Source organism: Arvicola amphibius, chromosome 14 (assembly GCF_903992535.2).
Source record: "Arvicola amphibius chromosome 14, mArvAmp1.2, whole genome shotgun sequence".
NCBI lineage: Eukaryota > Metazoa > Chordata > Mammalia > Rodentia > Cricetidae > Arvicola > Arvicola amphibius.
The window spans coordinates 2,873,783-2,891,449 of record NC_052060.1 but is presented as its reverse complement, the minus strand read 5'-3'; the positions used below and the strand labels follow the sequence as shown (position 1 = coordinate 2,891,449).

Sequence of the window (17,667 nt, the reverse complement as noted above, 5' to 3'; positions counted from 1 at the left end):
TTAGTATCCTTATCACAATTATTAAGAGTTCTCTTAACCAGGTAGTGGTGGCACACACCTTTAATCCCAGTACTCAAGAGGCAGAGACAGGCAGAGCTCAGTAAGTTCAAGGCCAGCTTAGTCTACAAAGTGAGTTCCAGGACAGCCAGGACTGTTACACAGAGAAACCTTGTCTTGAAACAAACAAACAAGCAAGCAAAAACAAAAAAGTTATCTTCAATGGTTTTCTATCTAGGCTGTTACTTTTTGGGGTTGGGGTGGAATGGTGGTTGTTGCAGAAACCTTTTATGTTATGGAATGTTACTTTAACTAGGCAAAGATATGCTGCATTTGTTTTTGCTGCATGTGTTTAGCTATGTAAAGATGTGTTACATTTGCTTAATTATGTAAAGATGTTTTGCAGTGTCTCCTTGCCTGCCTAAGGCACCTGATAGGTCTAATACAAAAATGAACCCCCAATAACTAGGTAGTAGTGGGATAGGTGGGGCTGGTAGGCAGACAGAATATGTAGAAGGAGGAATCTAGGCTAGAGGGGAAGGAGATGAGAACAAGGGAAAAAGAGAAGGATGATGCCTGGGCCCAGCCAGCCAGACACAGAAGAAGCAGAAAAGGTAGGACATACAGAATGAAAGAAAGGTAAAAAGCCCTGAGGCAAAATATAGATGAAGAGAAACAGGTTAAAATAAGTTACAAGAGCTGACAAGAAGTGAACCTAACTTTGCTTTATGGAAGGTCCAAGGCCCTCCCTACTATATCTAGGCTGAGCAAGGTATACATTCAAAGAGAATAGGATCCCAAAAAGCCAGTACATGCAGTAGAGATACGTTGACTGAGTTTTTTTTTTTTTTTCTGCCCAGTTCCCACAGTCGTTAGGTCCCAAAGAAATCACACAGAGGTCTATATTAATGATATAGAACCCTATCCCAACTTTACTCTGCATCAGGGGATCCATCCAATTGGTCAAGTTTTGGGGTAAAAGCCTTATGCAGGGTCCCTTCCCCTCAAGGGAGAAGTACATAGTCCCATTTAGGGCTATCTTTGTACCATTAAACAACTCCTGCTTGGCGTCTGAGTTAGGCAGACAGGGTGCCTCCAGATCGCAGGAGGTGGAAAACAATGTGGGCAATATGGAGGGGTTAGCATGAACAGGCATCGGCATGGGCCAGGCCTTCGTTACCGCCCATAACGTCATTGGACTCGTGTTCAGCAGGGCTGTCGCCATTGCCAGGATCAGCATCCATGTTGTTGCAGCCCTCATCTTCAGCTGTTGGTCTCAGGCTCCTTGTCAGCCATGTCGGTACCCAATGAGGGACTTCTTGACTCTGTGGGAAAACACAAACAGCTCCCCTGGATCTCGCAATGACTGGGTCCGGTCCATATCATTTGTTATCCAACATATCTTTCCACATAATAGACACTCCCTTATCTTCGGGGGTCATGTTAGCATGTCTATCAGCCGCCGTTTTTCCGTGGCCATCAGAGATTAGAAAATTGAGCGTAAAGAGTGCCAGGGCGATTCTATCCCTGGGGGACGCTGTTTCTGCTATTCCCCCTTTTTGTTTTGTTAGAATATCTTTAAGGCTTCTGTTAGCCCTTTCAACGATCCCCTGGCCTTGGGGATGATTAACTTGGTTTCCAGCAAACTGCCCTTATCCCAAAAGCATCTCGGCAGTCCAATCTGGGTGGCCATTTTGTGCATTAAGCCAAGCCTGAACCTGTGCCTTGTCAGCGGCCAGGGATTTAAACTCCAAAAACTGTCCTCGGGACAGGCATGCCCTAGCAATCTCTGTCCAGTCTGTGGGTGTTAGGACCTGGGTACAGATCCTGTGCAACAACACAATGGTATAGTTTGTGGTGGGCCCAAAGTCCCTAGCCGCGGCCACTATGTCTTTCAGCTGTTTATAGGGCACCGGCTCATACCACCTATGATGTATATCAGCATCCTCAAACACTGGGAAGGCTGAGGCCAAACGAGCCCAAGTATTACTGGTAATGAAATGATAGCCTTCGTCAGGCTGTGCTGCCTGCGCATAAGGTGGCAGCGCTGTGGGTCGAGACTCACCCAGCAGTTGCCCAGGCCCTCCTCTGGCCCCGGGGGGATTATATTTCTTATATATTATATTATATATATTATATTATATATTATATTGTATATATATTATATTATATATTATATTATATTAATTATATTATATTATATATTATATTATATTATATTATATTATATTTCTCTGCCCAAGGGCTCTCTTTGGCCCTTTTTCTTGGGCTAAAGTTTTGGATCCTTTTCCTTTTTCTTTTCCTTTTTTCTTTTAGGCCTGTCCAAGTCTCCCCCTTTTGATTTTGATTTTGATAAGCTGTCCTGGTGTGTCATTAATGTCTCTCTACCTTTTCTAATTAGATCTGTATAATCACCCTCCCGTAAGCAGTTCCTCACTAGTCGCCATTGTGGCATAGTGCTGTGGCCTATTTTGTCCTCATGTTTAGCTCTTTCCAAGTCCCATCCTAATTTTTCCCATGAGGGCAAGGTGAAATCCTCAAAGACCTCGAACCACGGTGCGTTTTGGTCAATGTCCTTCATGACCGTATCAATCATGCTCCGAGAGACCTTCAGGCCACGTTGTTTAAGCAGTGCCTGCAAGGGACTAATCAAGCCAATGGTACCAGGACCAGCGCCATGAGTGTTGCCCATAATGCGCACTTATGTATGGGCGCCCTACCGGGGAGCCGCTTAACTTACAGAGGTCTTACCCCCCTCATAGAGAAAAGCCGCTTTACCTACAACGGACTTACTTTCGATTCTAACTAGGCGCAGTCGCAACAACAGAGGCACTCTTGACCAGGCTTATGGCAGCGCAACCAAAAACAACACAGGAACACACAGATCACAATCACCACAAAAGCGAGGCAGAACACTCCAGGCTCAATTCCAGCAATCATTATATCTGGGAGACTTGCTTACCAACGTGGCCGCTCCGCATGTCGAGTTCTGAATCCTCTTTGGCCCCTTGTCCGGTGACCGAAAGGTGTCCTGGCGTCCCGGGGTTCTGGCACCAGTTGCAGCGAACCCCCCTGGCCAGCAGGGAAGAACAACCACCAGTTGAGGATTCTTCTCAAATCACGCTTTATTGGAGCCTCTTGGTTGAAGGGAGAGCAGGAAGCGAGGGGCCCCAGGACTAAGCGGCAGCTGCTTATATAGGGGGAATGGACACGGGTCGTGCCTGCGGGAGGTTCTGTCTAGAGTCTTGCCTAATATGGAGTTGTTTACTTGGCACTGCAGGGGCTTGGCGCCATCTTGTGATGGTGGCCGGCAAATCGGCTCCCTGCATTAACCCATTATTCTTATCTATGTTAGCCACATGGCTCGGTACCCTTTTTGGCAGGACAGGTTACATCTTCTGTCCTCTGTGTCTGGGCAGGACTGTAAAGGAATGGGCTTCTTCCTTCCCAGAATTCTCCTGTTCTCATTGACCCGCCTCTACTTCCTGTCTGGTTACCCACCTCTACTTCCTGCTTAGCTACTGGCCAATCAGCGTTTATTGAAAACATAATTAACAGAATATAAACAATTGTCCCGCACCACTTCCCCCTCTTAAAAAAATAACAAGAACATTACAAACTGCAGGCTTCAGAAAAAAAAAAAAAAAAACAAGAATATCCATAGTCCATTTTTTGGGGAATGTGGGCATAGTTTTCCAGGCTACTTCCTGCTGATTGATGGTGTTGATAATCTTATGGGACCTAAAGAAAATTTAGATTTTTTTTTTGTTTTTTTTTGGTTTTTTTTGATTTGTTTTTTTTTTTTTTTGAGACAGGGTTTCTCTGTTGCTTTGGAGCCTGTCGTGGAACTAGCTTAGCTCTTGTAGACCAGGCTGGTCTCGAACTCACAAAGATCCACCTGCCTCTGCCTCCCGAGTGCTGGGATTAAAGGTGTGCACCACCACCACCCGGCGAAAATTTAGAATTATGATCAAGTCCTGACTGGAGTATCCTGTGAGTCTTGATCACCTCGGGTAGCAGTCTTGAATCTGTTCTGGATGTAGAACTCAGACATCTGGGCCATCTGTTCCTACTGGAGATTTCTCAGGTGGTCTTCCTTGATCAAACCTGATTTTTCTTAAATCAGAATGAATCCACAGCCTCTCATTTCCTGTGGAAACAAAAGCAAAACCTCTTCTCCAAAGTAACATACTTTTTGACTTCAATTTTGAAGTCAAGGTATTTTCAAAATACCTATCTTGGATTAATTTAGCAGGATTTATAAACAAGTATCTTTTAGCAGCTGTTGCTCTTTCCTCAGCATTCAAGCAACTCAAAGGGAGCATAATAACATACAGTATCAAGATTCTCTGTGTATTTTTCATCTTTATGTGGCTTTATTTTAACCTCTATTACTTTTATTTTTACTTTTACTTTTTAGACAGGTTCTCTGTATATCTTCGGCTGTTCTGGAACTCCCTCTGTAGACCAGGCTATCTTTGAACTCACAGAGATCCACCTGCCTCTGCCTCCCAAGCTTTGGGATTAAAGGTGTGTGCCACCACACCTTGAACTCACAGAAGTCTCTCTGCCTCTGCCTCCCAAGCTTTGGGATTAAAGGTGTGTGCCACCACACCTTGAACTCACAGAAGTCTCTCTGCCTCTGCCTCCCAAGCATTGGGATTAAAGCATGTGCCACCATGCCTTGAATTTACAGAGGTCTGCCTGCCTCTGTCTACAAGTGTTGGGATTAAAGGTGTGTACCACCACACCCAACTACTCTCTTTCCTTTTTATTTCAAGGACTTTAACCTTTAGTCTGCATATATTTTTAACACACTGTAAAACATTTAGAGGTTTTCTTCATCTTTGACTCTCTTTATTGTATATCTTTCTTTTTTTCTGACCACATGAGTCTTTAATTTGCTAAGCAATATGAAGAGTATTAAAGCCATGGCTTTGACAGCTGGATCCAGCCCATTCCTTAGTTTTCTGAAATTCCAGGCTTATGGCAGAGGTACCTGCTAGAACCATGTTTGCCACAACTCTATGGCATTTCAAGGTCCTTGCCAACAAGCAAGCTGCAACAGTGTGTCCACAAACAACACTCAAATGCTCTCTTTGTAGCCGGGCCTCCTGCCTCAAAGAGTCAGAGTTTGCACTGGCAGGATGGCTCAGAAAGCCAGCATTTTAAAACAGTGGCTTTTTTCCTGATATCGCCGAAAACCAAAAAGCATGCGGTCAGCTTTTATCAACACCATTTAAATGTTTCGTGGCAGGTTTTAAATTTAAGAAACATTTAAATGTTTCTTAAAGAGCTGCAGGGTTTTGCAGCTAAAGCTGAGTCAGGAAGCCTCTCTTAAATGAGAGCTCTTGCCTCTAGCAATCAGAGCAGATCTGAGAGATTGCTGCTACCAAGAAGCCATGCTTTATTCTTTTCTGTCTAGAATTACTTCCCAAGCTCTCTCAGGTTTTTTGTGGATATAGTTGTCCATGTGGGCGCCATTTGTTGACTGAGTTTTCTGTTCTGCCCAGTTCCCACAGTCATTAGTTTCCCCCCAAAAAATCACACAGAGGTCTATATTAATGACAAACTGATTGGGCCATTAGGTCAGGCTTCTTATTAACTCTTATACCTTATATTAACCCATTATTCATTTTTCTTTTTTTCTTTTTTCTTTTTTCTTTTTTTTTTTTTTTGTTTTTCAAGACAAGGTTTCTCTGTAGCTTTGGAGCCTGTCCTGGAAGTAGTTCTTGTAGACCAGGTTGGCCTTGAACTCACAGAGATCCTCCTGCCTCTGCCTCCTGAGTTCTGGGATTAAAGGCGTGTACCACTACTGCCTAGTTTAACCCATTATTCTTATCTATGTTAGCCACCTGGCTCAGTACCTTTTTCGGTGGGGCAGGTCACATCTTTTTTCTTCTGTGTCTGGGCAGGACTGCAGAGGAATGGGCTTCCTCTTTCCCAGAATTCTGTTGACCCACCTCTACTTCCTGTCTGGTTGTCCCACCTATATTTCCTGCCTGGCTACTGGCCAATCAGCATTTATTTAAAACATAATTGACAGAATATAGACAATTGTCCTGCACCAGAGATAAATCCCAGTGCCACTGCCAGTGGCCCCTCAGTCTGCTCCAGACATACAACTGTCAACCACATTCAGAGGGACTAGTTAGATCCTATGCTTGTTCCTTTTCATTCCAGCTGGAGTTGGTGAGTTCCCATCCACTCAAGTAAACTGTTTCAGTGTTTGAATCCTTCATGGTCTTACTTCTTTGGTCATATTCTCATTCCTTCCTCTCTTCAACTGGACCATGGGAGCTCAGTCTAGTGCTCCAATGTGGGTCTCTGCCTCTGTTTCCATCTGTTGTTGGATGAAGGTTCTATGGTGATATTTAAGATAATCATCAGTCTGGCTACAGGGCAAAGCCAGTTCAGGCATCCTCTCCTCTATTGCTTAGGGTCTTAGCTGGAGTCATCTTTGTGGATTCCTGGGAAGTTTTCTAGAGCCAGGTTTGTATTTTGAAAATACCTTGACTTCAAAATTGAAGTCAAAATGTATGTTACCTTGGAGAAGAGGTTTTGCTTTTGTTTCCACAGGAAACGAGAGACTGTGGATTCATTCCATGTTAAAGAAAATCAGGTTTGATCAGGGAAGATCCCCTGAGAAATGGATGGCCCAGAAGTCTGAGTTCTACATCCAGATCAGATTCAAGACTGCTACCTGATATAATCAAGCTTCATCAGATGCTCCAGTCAGGACTTGATCATAATTCAAAATTTTCTTTAGGTACCCATAAGATTATCAGTGCCCCCAATCAGCAGGAAGTAGCTTAAAAAGCTATGCCCACTTTCCCAAAAACTGGATTATGGATATTTGCCTTTGTTTAGAATGTTGGTTACAAGTTGTTATGGATAACGATCAGGAGTAAAGCTAAACAAAGGAAATTTGATTCAGAGTTCTTGTTTTAAAAAAGGTGTGTGGGGGGGGGGGAGTGCTGTGGTACAAAGGTTTGTACCCTGCCAATTGTACTTTAATAAAATGCTGATTGATCACTAGCCAGGCAGGAAGTATAGGCGGGACAACAAGGCAGGAAGTAGAGGCGGGTGATGAGAACAGGAGAATTCTGGGAGAGGAAAGCTCAGTCTGCGGTCATGACCCAGCTGTAGAGCAAGCAAGATGTGACTGCCTTGCCAAAAAAGGTACCAAGCCACATGGCTAACATAGACAAGAATAATGGGCTAATATAAGTTATAAGTGTTAATAAGAAGCCTGAGCTAATGGGCCAATCAGATTATATTTAAAAAAAAAAAGAAATGAGCCTAAGCTAAGGCCAAGCATTCATAACTAATAACAAGTCTCTGTGTCATGATTTGGGAGCTGTTGGTGTCCTACAAAGAAAGCTTGTTACACCTCTATGTCCTACTTTCTCAACTGTGAGTCTGCAGTCTTTGATGCTACTATAAAAGTAGCATCCCTGCCAGGCAGTGGTGGCACATACCTTTAATCCCAGCACTAGGGAGGCAAAGGTAGGTGGATCTCTGAGTTTGATGCCAGCCTGGTCAGTTCCAGGACAGCCAAGACTGCATAGAGAAATCCTGTCTTGAAAAACAAAGCAAAAGTCAGAAGAGAGAAACAGGCAGGTTCTTCCATCTGTCCAGCCTGCACTAGGCCAACATCCCATTACCACCCGGTGACCAGAGATGGAGAGAGGAGGCCCAGAAAACAGCTCCCAACTGTGTACGCACTTGATCCTACATTTGTTGTGACTGTCTGGGGATTGCAGCACCAAGAGCCAAGGTAGAGAGAGAGGTAGCAGATGAGTTGACCCTGTGGACAGGGATAAAGTAGAGGCAACAATAAGCCAGGCATGAAGCTCTAAGCCACAAGGCCTAGGCTTTGACTGTTGGCTTTGTCCCTATGTGACTGGCTGTGGGGACAGATACTTTGACCATTGCCCACTGGGACAGAGAAGGGAGAGATGTGAGGATAACCACCTCCTAGAGTGGAGGCTTTGAGTTTTGACATGGGAGAGTCCTTACCAGACCCTGGCCGGAGTAATAACAGTCTCCCCTAGTTCCTGGGGTTGGGAGTGTGGATATGGGGACACAGGATGGCTCCTAGTGCATGTTCAATGGGTTAAAGCCTCAGTTGGGTGGCAGATGATGGTGTGCCAGGGATTGTGGGCAAGCATGTCTGGCTTCTATTCTGAACTTCCATAGTAATGGACTCAGGATATGTCTACAATTGTTGGTGACTACTTTCAGTCAATGTTTTCAAAGTTCTTTCAGGTGGACTGGCACATTTGGCTGCTTATATAATCCTCCATAACTCCTTACAGACTGGGGATCTGATGCCCTCTTCTGGTTTCTATAGGTACTAGGAACATACCTGGTGTGTGGATGAACATGCAGACAAAACACATACACATAAATAAACGAAATGAAAAAAAAACCCATTCATGTTATGGCCCAGTATTATCCTATTGTAAACATAGACTACGTGCTTCCATGTTTGTGGACATCATGGGTTTCTGTTTTGACCGTTGAGCAACACTGCTTTGGGCAATCTTGTGCAAGTTGGTGTGTCTAGGTTTTCAGTCCTTTCAGGCATATACCTGGAGGTGTTGTTTGGTCATATGGTGACTGACTCCACGTTTAGTCATGACAGGAACTTCCACTGTTTGGGGCCATTTTGTATTCCCACCAGCAGTGGCTAAGTGTTCCTCTTTTGCACTTTTATTGGGTTGTTTTTGTTTGTTGGTGCTACAGAACCAGGGCCTTGAGCCAGCAAAGCACACCCTCTCCTGCTGAGCTGTCCCCCAGCTCCTATCTGACTGAGCTTGGCTTCCCACCTGAGTTTTTGAGTCTAGCTATCTGAACGTCTCTAATTACGACTGCACATTACTTCAAAGTTAATGAAGTTATGGTCGATATGACCATTTTATAAGTCAGAAAACTATATAGTTCATTTAAGAAAGGCACTTCTGATATTGGTTAATTAAATTAATTTTTAAATAATGGTTAATGTAAATCACAAAATTTCGTCTGTTTTTTTCCTTTTGGTCTGGCAGGTGTTCTTGTTTTTGAAGCTGGATCCTGGCAGTCTGGAATGGCTGCGGCCTTGAGTGCTGGCATTAGAGGCTCACATCATCACACCCCTCTCCTTTGTTCATCTTGCTGGTACGGCAGGAACTGGTAAAACCACTGTTTGGAAAGTGGGAGATGAGGAGTTTAAAGTCATCCTCAACCACACTGTGAATTCAAGGCCAGTCTGGGTTATATAACACCTCATCTCAAAAACTCATAAATAAATATTAGAAAATAAAGGGTTTTTCCCTACAATGGGGATTTCAGCTGATAAGGAAAAACTAGAGAGTAAATGCCACCCAACTTCTGCTGTTTGCTGGGATGATTTTTTTTAATTACTTTCTTTATTCTGTATTTGTTCCAGATGGCATTTATTGAACGTTTATTGAATGATGCCAGGACTGAGCTGGCCATGTTTCCAGTCATTTTGTAGAGACTCCTTACAGCACGTCCATGCAGGTAAGAGCCCTTACGATTTCCACTTTGCAGACAGGAAAGTAAGGCTTAGTGAGTTTATGAGGTGTGTGACGTCCCTAGTGTTATGGTAAAAATAAAATGGCGCTGCAGTTCCCTGAGTGGCAGCAGTGGGCCATGAGGAGCAGCAAGTCCCAGGCAGGAAGCTGCTTGGCTGGTGAAGACGGAGGTGGATAGGCACTCCAAGCAGAGTGAGGATGGATATTTATTTAGTGGGCTATGGAAGGGAAGGGGAAAGGAAGGGAGGGAGAAGGGGGATGAGGAGAAAGAGGCAGAGAGAGAGAAAGAAAGAGAGGAGGGAGAGAGAGGAGCCACGGCAGCAGCTACCTCTGCAGGAGAGATGGAAAGAAAGGAACTAAGGCTGGAAGCAGAAGGAAGATCTGTTTGCCTCAGTGGCCTCTTGTTTCTTCCTCTCAAGGGCTAGGGTTACAGGTGTGAAGACCACGCCTGGCGTTCCTTTGTTGTTGTTTGTTTGTTTGTTTGTTTGTTGTTTGTTTTTTCAAGACAGGGTTTCTCTGTAGCCTTGGCTGTCCTGAAACTAACTCTGTAAACTATGCTGGCCTCCAACTCACAGAGATCTGCCTGCCTCTGCTTCCCAAGTGCTGGGATTAAAGGTGTGAGACCCCACCACCTGGCTTCTTGTTGTTTTCTAAGATAGGGTGTCACTGTGTAGCCAGAATATTTGACCCTTTATGAGGTCGGGGAAATCTACAAGCAAGTTCTGCTTGAGCAGTAAGTCCATCTATGTTTAAGTTTAGGTGTGATGCTTTGCTGCAGTTATAAAAACTTAACAGTCCAGGTCATCCAGCTACATGGTGAGACCCTCTTTCAAACGAAATAAAATGATAAAAACATAACATTCCGTAATTATTATGGGAGGATCTTTATAACAACATAACATTCTATAATTATTATGGGGGATGCTTATAACTTCTTTTTGAGAAAGGTCTTAGCAGCCCCGTCTCTGGGGTGGCCTCGGCTGGTGATGGTAGACTATGGGTCAAGATTGCTGAGAAGGTTGCCACCTCCATTGTGAGCTTCAGTCTCCTCGGCAGGCACTCGGAGCTCTGGGTACTGCCCCCATGTTTGTCTACATTGTCCCCTCCCGGGGAGAAATCCCAGAGAAGCTGTACCTCCTGTGCAGGGCAGACTGCAGCATCAGACCATCGGGTCCCTGTGACAGAGCCACAGGTGAACAGAGAAAACACTGTCCCTTGCCAAGAATGGGACCCAGACTGGAGGTCAGTGTGTGTTCTTATCAGAGCTCAGATCAGTTCTGGAGGAGGGCGTTGGGAAGAGATTTATTTAAAAAAAACCAAAAAACTGGTGGTGTAGGGTGTGGTGATGCATACTTCTAACCCCAGCAGGGCCAAGTGGAGGCAGGATCTTGAATCAAAAAGAGCTCCAGGGCTGGACGGTGGTGTTGCAGGCCTTTAATCCCAGCACTCAGGAGGCAGATCTCTGTTAGTTCAAGACTCGCCCGTCCCACAAGAGTTAGTGCCTTGAAAAAACAAACAGCAACAACAACAAAGAGCTCAAGGCCAGCCTCAGCTATGGGAGAACCTGTTGCAAAAATAAACAAATAACAACAAAACTAAAAAAACAACAAAAAACAAAACACGGAAAACAGCACACCCACCTCAGCCAGGACAGCGGGGACCTTGCTGTCCACACTTGTCCCCATCTTTAGTTCACCTCCGGGGTCTCAGTTTTCTTGTCTAGAAAGCAAGAGAAGTGGAGCCCATGACTGCAAAGGAGCTTAATGAGCCAGACCTGGGGTAAGCAACCTGAAGTCCCACTGCTGGGGAGGTGGCGGCGGTAGGGCTGTATGTTTGAGCCTGCCTGGGCTACACGGTCCTGTTCTGTCCCTAAAAAGCAGGTTAATCTATTCAGGTCAAAGGTAAGAGAGGGCTTGCTTGCTGGTTGTCAGCCAGGGCTTTTCCCTCTAGGGGACAAGGAGAGTAACTGCAGCAACACTGATACTAGGGACCTGAAGAGGCAAGTGTTCCTAACTCGAGTCTGCCACTGCACAATCCCTTCCTGCCTGTGCAGTCCCTTAGTGTCTACTGTGATGGGGTAGACAAAGTTGGCCCTGGGTCTGCTGAGACCTCTCTCAGTGAGAGTCCTGGGCCAGACCTCAGCCCGCAGTTGACAGAGGAGAAACAACTTCACCTCTCTGAGCCTATTTGGCATGCGCCAATGCTTCCTAGCTCTTAGGGCTGAGAATTTCCAAGGTGTTTGGTTGTGTTCTTGAGAGAATGTGCCAAGAGAGGTGCCTGTTTCAGATGCGAAGTCTTCCGTTCCTTTGCTGCAGCTGTGGTGGCTTGTCTGAATGCCCTGTACTTCAGCCTCAGCTGCCACTCAGCTGCTTCCTGGAAGCCAGATGTCTCCATTCCCAAGTTGAGATGTGCCTGCTGTTTCTGCCACGACACCAATAGGGGCTCTTCCTGGGGTTGGCAGTCACACAAGAGGAGCTGCTAACTCAGCCTGATTTGGAGTGGGAGGTTAGGAGATTGTGGGAGTTGTCAGCAAGGCTAACATCCACAGATATGTTTTCTTCTCTGCTTATCAGTGTTTGTCCTATCAACCTGGAATGTTGGCTCACAAACTGAACCTCCACTAAGAGGGGAGTTCAGGCAGGCAGGCCTATAGGAGATCTACTCAGAGCCCCGAGGAATCTCTTTTCTCACCTAGGACAAAGCGTGCTAGGCCCTGGTCAGCGGAAGGATGCAGGGTGGCAGAGAAGGCATGGTGGTAAACAAAGTCACATGGAGCTTTGGAGGAGCACAGAGACCTGGGACCTAGTTTACCCTGTGGATGACAGGCTTCTAGGAATCATTCAGTTTTCTGGAGAAGACAACCAAGCCCAGGCTTGACGTGCCCGCACCACCTGGAACCATGGTCGGGCAAGGGTCTGGAGATTAAAGAACACACAGAGACACGGGTCACTCTTGAAACAAGAATGCCAATTTTATTGTGTTCCAGGGCAGCTTATATGAGGGCTCTCCTTGACTAATGGCCACGTCCTAGCTCTTGGGATTTTTCAGCTGCAAGCCCACCAGAAACCACTTCGCTGCCATCAGGAACTCATGAGGGTCTCGTGCTCAGAGCAGCTGCAAGCACAGGAAAACTGTTCACTCTGGCAGGCAAGGGGTCATAGAAAATTCAGGGCCTAAGGGTCCACAGTCCTCAACACAGGCTTTGACTCCTCTCTCTCTCTCTCTCTCTCTCTCTCTCTCTCTCTCTCTCTCCTTCCTTCCTTTCTTTTTTACTGGCTATGTAGATCAGGTTGGCCTCAAACTTGGGGAAATCCTCTCCCTCCCTCCTGAATATTGGGAACACATGTGCTCACAGCCATGCTTGGCTTTTTTTCTTTTTTTTAAATAGGGTCTTGTTCAGCTTGTCCTTGGCCTTGCCAAGGTTTCCCCTCAGCCTCTTGAGTGCTAGGATTATAAGCATCCACCAGCACATCTGTCGGGGGCAAGCGTTAAGGCTGAGTAAGGTGTAGGGCAAAGGGAGGGAGGGCCTGGCCAAAGGAAAAACTTGAACAAGACGGCATGCAGACGAGAAGCCATGAACAACACATGCATGGCTTTGGTGCAGGAAAGAGTGGGAAAGTAAAGGTGGTCTCACCTGGATGACCTCAAACTCACTCTGTAGACCAGGCTGGCCTCGAACTCACAGAGATCTGCTTGCCTCTGCCTCCCAAGTGCTGGGATTAAAGGCAGGAGCTATCCTATCTGGCTTTGAAACATATTGCAAGATCTTCCTTTAGAAGTCAGTAAGTAAGGCTCAAGGAGATTAATGATAATTTGCCCAGATCCTACACCCAGCAAGCAACAGACTATTAGACCTGCTTGACCGTAGAACACAGTGCCCCCCACACTCCCTACCCCCTTCCTAGGATCAAAACAGGGAGAAGCCACTTGGGCACAGATGCCAGGCCATTCCTGAGATGCTTGTTCTTGCCTTCAACATTCCTTTATTATACTTTCCTATCTGGGCTGGCAGAATCTGCAGCCTTCCTGCCTCAGACCAGCAACTTGTCTCTCCACAATTATTTTCAGGTCTCCATGTCCCACAGAAAGGAAGGGGCCACCACAAGAGAGCCTGCTAGAAATTAATTTTATTTTTGAGATAGGGAGCACGTCAACTATGCTTGCCTCGAACTCTGGATCTTCCTGCTTCAGCCTCCAGAGTGCTGGGACTACAGGCAGGTATGTCACCACAGGCCGGTAGGCACGCCACCACACCCACCTGCAACCCATTTCTAATGGCAGGGGAAAGAAGGATTGCTTGGGTTTTGTTTTGCGTTGTTTTTAAGACAGGGTCTCTATGTGTAGACGGGCTGCTCTGGCATTTGCTGTGTAGACTGGGCTGGCCTCGAACTCACAGATATCCACCTGCCTCTGCTTCCCAAGTCCTTGCACCACCACAGGGAGAGGGGGACATGACTGAAACAAGGGCCATCCAATCCAGTCCCATTGTCCTGGGCACGGATTTGGTTCTGCCATTGCTTAAAGGTGGTTCAGTGTGGATACATAGGTCTGAGGCCTGCATGTTGGATGTTGTCCTGCCATATCATGTCTTATTTAGGGGTTCAGTCAGGACACACCCGTTCCAATTGCCCCATGGACTCTAGACAGTCTGAAGCCCAAAGTGGAAGAGCACATGATAACGCGCAGGTGCAAGTCCAGGCGCCTCTCGTCTAAATTTTATTTTCAGTGTTTTTTCTTCCCTCTGCATTTGCATGTGAAGCTGTCCCATAGCTTGAAGCTCTGTGGGGAACCTTGCCGGTCCCGGTAAATACAATGCGCCAGTTCCTTTCTGTCCAGTCAAGTCACGAGGGTAGCAAGGCCCGACTCATTGAGTACTTGAGGTTCAGGTACTTAGAGATGGTGTCTCCAGGAATCTTCAATATAACACGGGCTTTAAAAAAAATCTCTTATCTTCATGGGCCTAAGCAAAACAAAACAAAGTAAAAACAACAACACACACAACAACAACAATTCTATTCAACAGGTGAGAAAACTGAGACGCCCGGATTCGGAATTGTAATCTTGAGGATGGTGGTCCAGGTCTCTGTTTCGGACTCCAAAGCGCACACTGCTTGGCTGCTTCTGCAACAGCCTTCAAAGGGCTGCTGGAAGGCGAAAGGAAACCTTTTCCTCAGATAGGTTTCGGATGCCTAAGTCTTCCATCACACCAATTAAATCACAGCCTCTGGGGTCGACGCAAACATCGGTGTCTTTCCGGACTCCCCATAGAGATTGTGAAAGCACGGGGAGGTGGGGAGGGGGTGTGCTGCCCTGCGCTCTACTTTAACCGCCAGAGGCACTTAACCTCCAGAGTTCTGTTAAGGAAAGCAAAACCTAAACCCCGAGCGCTATTTCCCCTGCACTCAGCGTCACGAGCTGGGGAGGGGCCCTGGTGGGGGTCCCTCGCCGGCTCGGCTCAGGTGTGGCGTGGCCGCAGGAAGTTACCCCCTCCGGTGGCCCGGAGCGCCGGGCGGTTGCGCCATCAAGCCCGGCTTTCGTAACAGCGAGCTGGGGCTGCCAAGAGGAGCTTCTGCACCGGTTCCTCAAATGTTTCGCGGTTGCCAGGACGGCCCGCTGCTCCGCGTCACGTGCGAGTGGGAAGTCGCGGCGACACCAAGCTGAGCCGCACCAGGCCGAGCGCTCGCTCACAGTCGGAGCTGAGTGCGGAGCCCAAGGCGGACGGCTACAGCTCTCGGGGCCCCAGCCGTCCCCACCCCCGGTCCCCCTCTCTCGGCCTCCTCCCCCAGTCCGGGCTGCCGAGCCGCCCGGCGCAGAAGGAAGCATGCTGGCCGTCGGCTGCGCGCTGCTGGCCGCCCTGCTGGCCGCGCCCGCGGTCGCGCTGGTCCTCGGGAGCTGCCGCCCGCTGGGTAAGACAACCTGGGGCGGGCAGAGGGGTGTGTGACATGGGCTCGTTCCGTGGGCAGCGAGAGCCCACGCGGACACCGGGTGCCCGCCCGGGGCTGGCCCACCTGTGCGGACGCGGTGGTGGTTCGCGCGCCCCCTGCTGCGTCTAGCACCTTTGGCTGCCCGCTCCTGTCTGGGCAGTTGCCTAAAGTCTGACTGTGTACAGGACTGTGTTTTCCCGAAACCTGACTCTGGTGTCTGGTTCCCAGTGTCCCCATGTGTCTTACTCAGTTGCATCCCGGGTCACTCCGAAGGGAGATACCCAAAGGGCGCGCCCTAGCGGAGTAGTAGTCCCTCTGGAGAGTTCTTTGTGCCACTAGCTCCGTCCTCTTTAGCTGTGGCACCTCGATTGACTCTCAGTGCCACTGCTTGTCGTGTCGTGTGTACTGACAGTGACCTGATTGTGAAGGGTCTGACATCATGGGTCTGAGTCACGGGTGCTCCCGCCTCACTCCTTAGCCAGTACTAGCCCTGGCACGGAGAGTGCCAACACCCACCCCCACCCCAATCCTGTGAGTCCGACAGTAAGGGATGTGAGACCTTTTGGAGCTGTGCTCCCGCCCCAGCCCCATCCCTTCCGGATAAGCGGGTAGACCAGGCACAGGGTAGGGGCACTGGGCTACCGTGCTCGGCTTCACGGCACTCTGGCTCCAGGGTCTAGGCCTTTCTGTGGGCTCCGGCTTCAGGCCTAGCGGCCTGCCTGCTGTCTCCTGGAGGAACTGGTCGACTGGCTCTCTGCTCGTTATTTTAGGGGCTGAGGACTTCTGTGAGGCGAGGACATGGAGTCAAGGGTCACTGGGGATATTTCCACTGTGCTGTTTGTGGAGGCCATGGCTAGAGACATAGCTCTCTCTCTCTCTCTCTCTCTCTCTCTCTCTCTCTCTCTCTCTCTCTCTCTCTCTCTCTCTCTCTACCTCTCTCTCAGGCAGAACTTCACCTGCTCTGCTTGGCACCACTGCCTATATTTTTTTTTCTTTCTTTTTAGGCCGGACTGGCCTCAAACTTGTGTCTTTCCTGCCTCCATCTCTTGAGTGCTGGGATTTAAAGGCATGTTACACCCGCACGCGGCTCTACACGTATTTTTAATCCTCTACTGAATTGACATAAAGCTTTGAGAGGAGCCTGAGGTGCAGAAGGTGCGTCGGGAAGCTTTCGGGCCAGTTGTTGGATCCCCAGCCCTTCATGATTCAGCATTCCCTAGGTCCCTAATACTTCTCCCTGACCAGCAGGCAGAGCCGAGGGCATCTGGGGCAAGCTGAGCATTCTGGGGCAGAAGGCACCGATGGAAGAGAAGGTCCCCACTTGGCTTCTCATAGTGCCAGGCAGGACTGAGGCCTTTTCTCTTCTGTCCTGGTCTAAGGAGAGCAGGCGTGGGCCCCTCTGCCTGCCTCAGTTTCTATTTCCCCACCCATCCCAGCACCATGCCATTTCCCTTTGTTCCTGAGGAGTCACAAGGCACTTGGGGGCCGAGTTCTGTTTTCCTGTGGTTCGGAAAGGACCCCCAAGGGTGGGGTATCTTCTGACCAAAACAGCCTTTAGGAGGCAGAACTGGGAGTCTGGGGAGGAAGTGAAAGCTCCCATCTCAGAAGGAAAATGCAGAGAAGTACCAGCCCGTCTCCCACACCCACACTTGCACAGTGCAGACCAGAGTGACAATCAAGAAACAAACATCAAACAGGAAGTGTGGAGCAGATGACTGAGATATTTGGCTTTGGAGAAGTGAGGCCAGCTGGGGCTGGCTCACAGGGGAAACCCATCGGTGGGATTCAGTCTCCCTGCTAGGGCCGGCCAGAACGCCTCAAGTGTCCTGCTACCTGGGATTGAGACTTCCTCTAGGTCAACATTCTAGGGGCTGCAGCTAAGGACAGTCTGGGAATTGGGTGGCTTCAGCTCCCCTTCCCTTCTGCAAGGCCTAAGTATCTAAACCACCTCTCCTCTCGACTTCTGAATTCCCTTTGGAATTCCTCTTTCTGTCCATAAAACCCACCTGCATTCCTATCAGTGTTTTTTTCTGAAGAATACTATTTTGTCTAGCCTTGGATTTTGACTAGGAAGGATGAACTTTTGTAAAAATGACAATTAAAACTTTGTTGTTATTGTTGTTGTTTTGGTGTTGTGAGATAAGGTTTCTCTGTATAACCCTGGCTGTCTTGGAACTCACTCTGTAGACCCAGGCTAGCTCCGA

At 47.9% G+C, this 17,667-nt stretch overlaps 1 protein-coding gene and 2 long non-coding RNA genes across 3 annotated transcripts in view; 1 reads left to right on the top strand and 2 right to left on the bottom strand.

The window, feature by feature from the left end:
• Positions 1-8,555: 8,555 nt before the first annotated feature.
• Positions 8,556-11,370, bottom strand: LOC119801395. Its single transcript, XR_005283179.1, has 2 exons — positions 11,180-11,370; positions 8,556-9,183 (listed from the first exon to the last, which is right to left on the bottom strand). It is a non-coding gene; the product is annotated as an uncharacterized LOC119801395 (long non-coding RNA).
• A 2,281-nt stretch (positions 11,371-13,651) lies between these two features.
• LOC119800735 lies at positions 13,652-15,967 on the bottom strand. The gene is made up of 2 exons (XR_005283082.1): positions 15,710-15,967; positions 13,652-14,499 (listed from the first exon to the last, which is right to left on the bottom strand). It is a non-coding gene; the product is annotated as an uncharacterized LOC119800735 (long non-coding RNA).
• Il6r (interleukin 6 receptor) overlaps positions 15,174-17,667 on the top strand; it is a 49,378-nt gene continuing 46,884 nt past the window's right edge. Inside the window, exon 1 of the mRNA XM_038310934.2 lies at positions 15,174-15,445. Coding sequence (XP_038166862.1) covers positions 15,361-15,445 — 85 coding nt within the window. The 5' untranslated portion in view covers positions 15,174-15,360. The remainder of the gene's footprint in view (positions 15,446-17,667) is intronic.